At 38.6% G+C, this 8,680-nt stretch overlaps 1 protein-coding gene across 3 annotated transcripts in view; it reads right to left on the bottom strand.

Moving 5' to 3' along the window:
* KCTD9 (potassium channel tetramerization domain containing 9) overlaps nucleotides 1-8,680 on the bottom strand; it is a 34,333-nt gene that overhangs the window by 19,957 nt on the left and 5,696 nt on the right. For all 3 annotated transcript variants that reach the window (XM_023736710.1, XM_004382164.1, XM_023736711.1), the window contains exons 2-3: nucleotides 4,117-4,238; nucleotides 2,268-2,311 (exon numbers count right to left, since the gene is read on the bottom strand). In XM_023736710.1, coding sequence (XP_023592478.1) covers nucleotides 2,268-2,311; nucleotides 4,117-4,238 — 166 coding nt within the window. The remainder of the gene's footprint in view (nucleotides 1-2,267; nucleotides 2,312-4,116; nucleotides 4,239-8,680) is intronic.

An 8,680-nucleotide genomic window follows, 5' to 3' on the forward strand; every position in this document is an offset into this window, starting at 1 on the left:
TGGTGACCAGCTTGGGTCCACTCAATGAGTGGAAATGGGGGAAACTGCAGCAATGAAGAGAGGGGCTGAGTTTGGGTATGTTCCATCGGCACACACTGACCCTAGCCCATGGGGGCTAGGGATGAGAGAGAAAGGGCTGGCTGGTCAGAAAAAGGAGTTGTGTGTGGATTTCTGAATTTACGGGTGGAATCTGCAGACCAAGCCCAAGGGGGCTAGGGATGAGTGTGAAGGGCTGTCTGAAGTGCCGGGAAGTGTGTGTTAACTCTCGAGCCTAAGGCTGCAACCCATTGTGACCTAGCTTGGATGGCTAGGGATGAGCTGAACAGAACCTGACTGAATGAAGAGAAAGATGTTTGACACCATGAGCTGGTGCAGACCACTGCAATTTGATGGCTTGCCCTGGACTGGACTTTGCTCATGGATGCAGATGCTCGAAGTTCCAATGGGAACAAAAGATTGTTCAAGACCAAGGAACATGCTTGATTCCCCAGTACTGGTTTGAAAAAGATGGGCAATTTAAACATTGGCTATCTAAAACAGGGGAGATAAAGGCACGAAGTAGCTGGCTTACACGCTATTGCAGGTATGCGTACACTAAAAATGAAGGGGACAAGGGAGGATCCCCACTAAATAGTTTCCTCTTTTCCTGATGGGTCTGGGGATGAGAGAGTGGGTGAAGATGCTGACAGGATTATATGATTCAGTGTGAGTGCTGACTGTTAAAAGCTTAATTGTGATTGTAAAAACTGTAATTGTAGAAGCTATTATAAGTGTGAAAGAGTGGACTAAGGGGGAGGCACTGCTGGACTCCAGCACAGAGGCTGAACCTAAAGTCCCTTAAAGGTTTTGCTATGCTGATACCTTGTGAGGCTCAGAGCAAGGGAATAATCTTCTCTCAGTTAAATTTTATCAGAGGCCAGAAGGGGTTAAGCTGAGACGACTATTGGAGAACCTGTTCAGATCAGATGGAAACCTGTAGAAGACCTGAATGGCTGGCACCTGAGTAATCTCATCCTTAAGCCTCTTTGCCCTACTGCAGGACTAATTGTTAATGACTGTTTTGGACTGGTAGAATGATTGGGAGGGGGAAGTTACCCTCCAAATACAAAAGACTCATAGCTAGAAAAGCCAGGGGGTGGCCTGTGGTGTAACAGATTGCTTTTGTGTGGCCTTTCTCACCAGGGTCTTGTCACTCCCACCCAGGTGATTGGGTGGGACTATGTGATAGGGTAACTGTGGCCCACCAAAGGGATGGGTCAGTTTTGCCACCCTGCTGGGCTTGAAGTGAGCCACCCCAGAGGTAGGAAAGAGAAGAATCCCACTGCCACCAAGGAAGAACAACCAGGAGCCAGCATGTCCTTTGGATTCCTGAGCTGAGAAGCTCCCGGAAGCAGAGATGGAGTGATGGAGAGTTGAGTTGTAACCCTGAAAGTGGCAGAGAAGCAGTAGCAGGAGAGATCGGCAGCGGGAGACAACTAGATGGGCTTCCCAGCTCATGGAGAGAGACAGCCAGTGTCTCTGGGCAGAGGCCTAGTGCCAGGGAGAGGCATGTCTGCAAGCATGGCTGGGAAGAGGCTGTCCTGATGGAAGAACTGTATCCTTGAGTGTTCCTGAGCCTGAACTGTAACTTGTTACTTCACTAATAAACCTCATGATCGTGAGTATTGTCTGTGAGTTCTGGTGGCCATTGCAATGAATTCTTGAATGCAGGAGAGACTGCTGTGGCAGGGGCAGTTTGTGTCAGAATTGGTAAAGATGGCAGAGAGAGGAGGCTTGTCTGGCCTCCACCTCATGGGGGTCAGCCCATGCGCTGTTGATCTAGATTCTCCTTCCCCCTTGTGGGCTTGGAGGAGGTCAGACACCACCTTTATGCTGTTTTTACAGTCAGCAATATATGCTTAAAAAATGTGATAAAACATCTAGAGAAACTGTGACAACTACTACCAAAGAAAAAATTTCAAACAAGGCAGTTGTACTTTCTAAAATCAAAACTACCCTGTCGTCATATTTAGTGAATACGTACACATCCAGAGCATTTTAAACGGATGTAAAAGACTAGGTATCCATGCTAAAATATGATCATACAATTCAAATAAAAATTTTCCTTAAACACAAACACCCAATGCAGAATCAAAAGAAGTTTAAAGATCCGAGTTACTGCCACAAGATTCTTTTTAATGTTAGGCTTAATAACTTCATGTAAAGTGTTTATCCCTTTATCTTTTTTATTTTGGTAGACAAAATTGGCTTTTAGGTAAATCACTTACCAATAAATGGTTCTCCTTCACACACAAACAAAACATCATCATCCCTGGGAAAATCAAAATTTAAAAAGCCACCATCAAAATCCAGAAATCACATCAATTATCTGCTGACTATAACTATTTCTTTGAATTATGCAGAAGATAGGTTTTGCTATAAATCTATGCTGCAAAGAAGCTGACTATGTATCTAATTCCAGTGCTTCATTTAACTTTCTAACTTGCACGTGTACTTTTGAAAAAAAGTACTTTTTTGAACATAAAATCTGTAATTGAAGAATTTACTATTATGCTCAAAGGATATGATTAAAGCAATAGCCCAGCTCCTCTTTTTTTGTTTTAATTTTTTACCCTTAAATGAATTATGGTAGTTCTTTCCCAAATTATTGGGGTTCTGTCCCAAACCCAAAGCTGTTGTATGCTTTGGTAATGTATATTTTTTACATTAAATCTCGGAAAAATAGAATTGGAAAAGTAACTCCGATACAAACATTTCCCTGCTGTACACCCCCTGTATATTTACATGACCAAATAGAAATGATTGGGCATAATCAATAATTGTGAATTATCAGTGTACATCCCGCTGGCCATTCCACTGTTAGTGTAAGTACATGAACTGTGAACCACAAACTGTTAACAGGCATGTATTTTATACCTCAGAAGGCTTTAGTTATGATCTATGTTGTAGAAGTTTTTACTTCCTATAAGATAGCATAGAAACACATTGAATATTTCTTAGAAGCAGGGTCTGTGTCTGTTAAGGAGAAAATTAAGTAGATGTAGATCACTCCACGATGTGACTCAAATATCCATAGAAACCCATAAGAAACTGGGCGATGGATATTAAAAACTAAGAAATTCTCCTAATTCATTTGGATTTGAAATGCAGTTCATAATATTTGCTCACCATGCCAGTTAACTTTTTTAGATTAGTAGGAAAATTTGTTTCTACTTTACGAACGAAAATCAACTATTAAATTGTATGACCTTAGGTAAGTCACTTAAGTTCTTGAGTACTTAGTTTCCTCTTTTGTAAAATGTACGGACTGGAAATGATTAACTTCTAAGGCAGTATATTACATTGAAATGTCATTCGGACCTGGTTTTAAATGGAGATTAAACTTTGCATATTATTATAATTTACAACATCAGTATCTTCAAACCATCAATAAAAGAAAAGCATGCTTTGTCAATTAAATGAAATAACTTGAGCAAAGCAATCACAATATAATTGGCACCTAACCCGTACTTAATTTGTGTCCCCTTCCCCATTTTCTTTGCTCCAAAATTCTATGATCCTATAAGGATGGAGTGAGGTGAACTAGACACTTGTTTTAATGGGATCAATCAGCATGGGATAGCAAAAACAAAACCAAGCATAAACAAAAACACTATTGTAGTAGATCACCGTGAGTTAACTTTATTTAAAATTCTATCATATTCAGCAAGTTTCACAAAAGAAGGTCTCTGGAATGTTTGCAAAATTCAAAGCAATATTAGAAAATGAATTTAATGATAATCTGGTGGCATATAAATAAAGAGATCAATCAGATTTTTAAGTTAAAAAATGCAAGTCTTAAATCCATCTCGAGTAACATAAAGAAGAAATTCCTCTTAGACTTTCTGCATAATTCATATATGGCTATCAGTATATTGAAATGTACTGACGGTTTTCTATCTGATCAATACACCTTAGTCCAAATGATTTAAATTCCCTAGAGCAAATTCCAGGCAACCACTTTCCAAAATCCTATATTCTTAACAGTGATTAGACTACTGTTTAAGGGAAACAGCATGGCGCCAAGAAGCCAAGGGCATACTGTGAGTTGACAGCTTATAAAAAGGTGAAGGTTACCTGATCAAAGCAATATCATCAATCAGTCCACCTTTCCCATTATACACACTGGTGGCTTTTATGCCGAGTTTACTGCTGGCCACAGAAAGCAAATCAGATAAAGTTCCATATACAGCAACCACCTGTAATTAAACACACCAGATTAATTTGAACAATGTATATAATGAATTTCATCACCCATAAATTACTAACCATTATACTATAAACAGAACTAAAAACTCAGATTATCATATAAAAGGAAATTTCAAGAAGTTCTTAACAGTGTTCCTTTTTCTATGACTCAAATATTTACTTAGTGCCTAATACTGTGGACATTTAAAACTAGAGACCAAAAGCAATCCACAATCTTAAAGTATGTTAAATACTGTTCCAGTTCTGAAGTAAGAGGGACTTGGATTTGAATCAAGATTCAGACATTTTCAAGCTTTTGATGGAGACAAATTACTTAACCTATTTATGCTTCTGTTGCCTTACTAGAAATGAAGAAAACAGTAGCACCCACCTCATACGGCTGTTGAGAAGAAAATGAGTTAACACATGATAAGAGCTTAGCAAAGTGCCTGAGACATATTAAATCCTTACTATGTTGGCTTTAACTTATTCCTTTATTATAGGAATGGATTATTTTTAAAATAGGAATGATTTACTGTCATTTATTTTATCATTTACTACATTAACTACTATATGAAAGATAACCACCTCCTACCTCATTTACTTAATTCTTCAATACCTACTTCTATTCATTATTTTATAAAAGCCAGATTGCAGCATCTAACATTCTAAATATAGCAAAAAAATCCCCAAAACCAAAAAAACCACACCCATTGCCATTGAATTGATTCTGATTCATAGCAACTCATAGGACAGAGTAGAAATGCCTCATAGGGTTTCCAAGGGGCAGCTGGTAGATTCAAACTGCCAACCTTTTGGTTAGCAGCCAAACACTTAACCCCTGCACCACCAGGGCTCCAATACAGCAAACAGGTGGGTGATAATGAATTGATCTGTCCTGCTCTAAATCATGCACAATCTGATGACATATGTGCAAGACATATGTAACTGCTTATGTAGGGGAGTGGGAATCTTGAATTTTGTGCTCTGCTCATGATGGGAACTATGGGGTTCCCAGTTGCTGAGTTGTATAGCTGTACCATTAGCATGAGGACCTCTGAAAGTTATGGACAAAACTTGTTAAGTAAACAAGGTAAATAACAGGGCATGCAGGGAGTTGTCTGCTAACATAGGAGTGTGCAACCTTTCAAAGGCAGAGTACTCAGATTCCAATTGTTTTCTCTTGGCAGGAACCCAAGAATGAAGGCCAGGGGAGTGCTGTGTCAGTGACAGTAGAGCTGGGGCGTTCGGGGAAGGCTTGAAGGCAAGTACAATTTAAAGGGAACCAGACAGATTATAAAAAACAATGCAAAGCACTTGGCACAGAGTTTTGCACGCAGGACACATGCCAAAAATCATAGACGCCTGAATAAAATATGCCCCCTATATTTTCTATCATTTTTCACCTCTGTAACAGAGTCTGGAATGTTAACAGTTATTTCATATAAACATTCCCGGGATAAAAGGAAGAGAAACATAGTGCATAGGGCATTACATACAGCAAGCCTGGTTGTGTTAAGGCAAGGGGTGTGAAAAGAGGAGAGAAAAGAAACAAAAATGTGAAGGAACAGGAGGTAGACTTGGTTAGTACAAAGACTTTTACAATCTGCAAAGTGCTATGAGGGGAGGGTATAAACTTCTCCTTTTAACTCTGGCATTCTTGTTGTAGTTGCTATTACACTAAGAATTTTCTAAATCTTTCTCCCCTTATTTACTTCTGCTTCTTATATATCATTACATAGTTCTATTTTGCCTCACATTATCTTCTCCTTGTCCTAATAACCTCAACTTTCTCCCCAGCCTTTCTTTCCACTCTTCTTGCTCAACTGGCCACAACATAAAATGGCTCCAAGATTAATGTATCTGTACTATGCTCCTATATTTAATACAAATATTAGAGTAACAATTTATAAGCCTTGCTTTTCAAAAAAATACATTAAATTGTTTTCTATTTCCATATAATTGACTTGATTTTTCTTGTGGGTCAGTGGTGGTCTAATGAAAACCAAGGTCACCCCTCATACTCTAAAGCTGTGCTGTCCCGTTTGGAAGTCACTAAACCTGTTGCTACTGAGACAATTCCAACTCATGGCGACCACATGAGTTAGAGTAGAATTGCCCCCATAGGGTTTTCTTGGCTGTAATTTTTATGGAAGCAGATTGCCAGGCCTTTCTTCTGTGGTGCCACTGGGTGGGTTTGGACTGTCAATTTTTAAGTTAGTAGTTAAGTGCACTAATTACATGTAAAGGAGTCCCTAGATCGCCCAAGTGGTTAGGCACTTGGCTGCTAACCAAAAGCTTGCTGGTTCAAGTCTACCCAGAAATGCCTTGGAAGAAAGGTTTGGAGAATTCTACTTCTACTTCTGATAGGTCTGCCATTGAAAACCCTATGGAACAGTTTTACTCTGACATACATGCGGTCGCCATGTTGGAATTAGCAACTGGTGCTGGTAGAATTAACTAAAATTAAAAATTCAGTTTATTAGTTACACTAGCCATACTTCAAGTGCTCAGTGCCACATTCGCTAGCGTTTACCATATTGAACAGTGCTGATACGGAATATTTCCATCATCACAGAAAGTTCTACTGGACAGCACTGTTCTAAAGAGCAGGATAAAATGAAGAAAAATACAAAGAAACACCTATTTTAATTCTATTAGACTTGACCATGACATAGCAACCCACAGAGTCGAACTCAAAACAATCTGGCATTATCTTGTATAACCGAACGTTCCCACACCTTAATACCCAGCTTGGTATATATATTCTAGAGCAGTGTTCTCAAAATGTGATTCCTAAGCCAGAAGCATTAGAATCACCTGGAAATTTGTTAGAACTACAAATCCCTAGAACCACTCCAAACCTACTGAATCTGAAACTCTGGGAGTGAGACCTAGAAGGTATCTTCTCAACCCCCAGGTAATTCTTATATAAGCTAAAATTTGAGGATCACTGCACTAGTAGCACAGTGGTTAAGAGCTCAGCTGCTAACGAAAAGGTCTGCAGTTCGAATCCACCAGCTACTCCTTTGAAACCCTATGGGGCAGTTCTACTCTGTTCTATAGGGTCGCTATGAGCTGGAATTGACTCTACAGCAATGGGTTTTTTTTTTGGCACTAGAAAAATTATTGCACACGTGTACCACGATACATGTACAGGAATACTCATGGAAGCACAGTTAACTTAATAGCAAAATATAAAAAAAATAACAACCCAAATGTCCACTGAAAGGAGAAAGGATAAACTGTTGTTATATTTTTATAAAACAGACTATTATAAAGCAGTAAAAGTGAATAAACTATCATTATGTGGGATATTATGGACAGAATCTTGGAAATACATTGAATGAAAAAAGCAAATCCAAATACAACATGATACCACTTTTCTAAAGCCCCAAGGTGGACAAAACAAGAAATGGTTTAGCTATAAATACATATGTTGTAAAACTGATTTAAAAGAAAAAAAAAACGGCAAAGAGAAATACAAGATTCATGAAAATAGCTGCCTTTATGGGACAGGCAGGGGATAGGAAAGTGGATGAGCATACCAAGTTATTAGTAATATACTACGTCATGGCTTAGGTGACAAATAATTTTCCTTTTAATTTTTATATATATTCTTTTGTATGTATCAAACACATTAAAAAAATGTTTAAGCTTAGACAGCCCTCTCAAGATTCTTATTAGTGTATATTTCATGAGGCAAATGTTCACGTTTTCGCCTTTCTTCAAATCTAGATACTTAATACCAACAACATATATCTGAAATGATTACCAACAAAGCCAGAAAATAACAGTATTTCCCAGACCAAGAAGGCAAAGACACAGACATCAGTACAGAACTGAGATGCCTCCTGTACTACTGCCTGCCGTGCTAGGCACAGTGCCTCACATTCAGAAGGTACTTGATAAGTGTTGGTTGAATGAATAAACTATACAAAAGGCCTATGACTCGCACAGCAAATTACTGAGTATTCTGAAGTCAAGGCTGCCAAAAAAGGAGATTATGTTCAAGGTGTACAGAAGCTTTGTTTGTACTGATATCAGGTTACTGAGAAGCCACTCGGTACACTGAGATGGATGAGTACTCATTTCAGTTTCCTTAAAACCACCTCTTACAGTTCTGCTCTGTCACCCTGGGTTGCTATTAGTCGAAAATCAACTTGATGGCACTTAATAACAACAATAACAGGGGAATATAAAAAGGAGAATGGGAATTCTGAGGCATATGAAGAAAGGATGAAAGGTGCAAGCATAACTGATTCTTATTGGAGCAGTGTAAAAAATTGTTAATTAAAGGTCCCTTTTTTTAGAACTGTGTCTTTCAAATGTTTCTGATGGTGCACCCTTTTAGTAGAACATTTCTGGGAATGTGCTCAAATATACCGTATGTATATATATTTATTTATAAACTATATGCCACTATGAGAAAATGTTTCCCTGAATGATATGA

The sequence above is a fragment of the Trichechus manatus genome, unplaced genomic scaffold, assembly GCF_000243295.1.
Source record: "Trichechus manatus latirostris isolate Lorelei unplaced genomic scaffold, TriManLat1.0 scaffold00091, whole genome shotgun sequence".
NCBI classification, from domain to species: domain Eukaryota; kingdom Metazoa; phylum Chordata; class Mammalia; order Sirenia; family Trichechidae; genus Trichechus; species Trichechus manatus.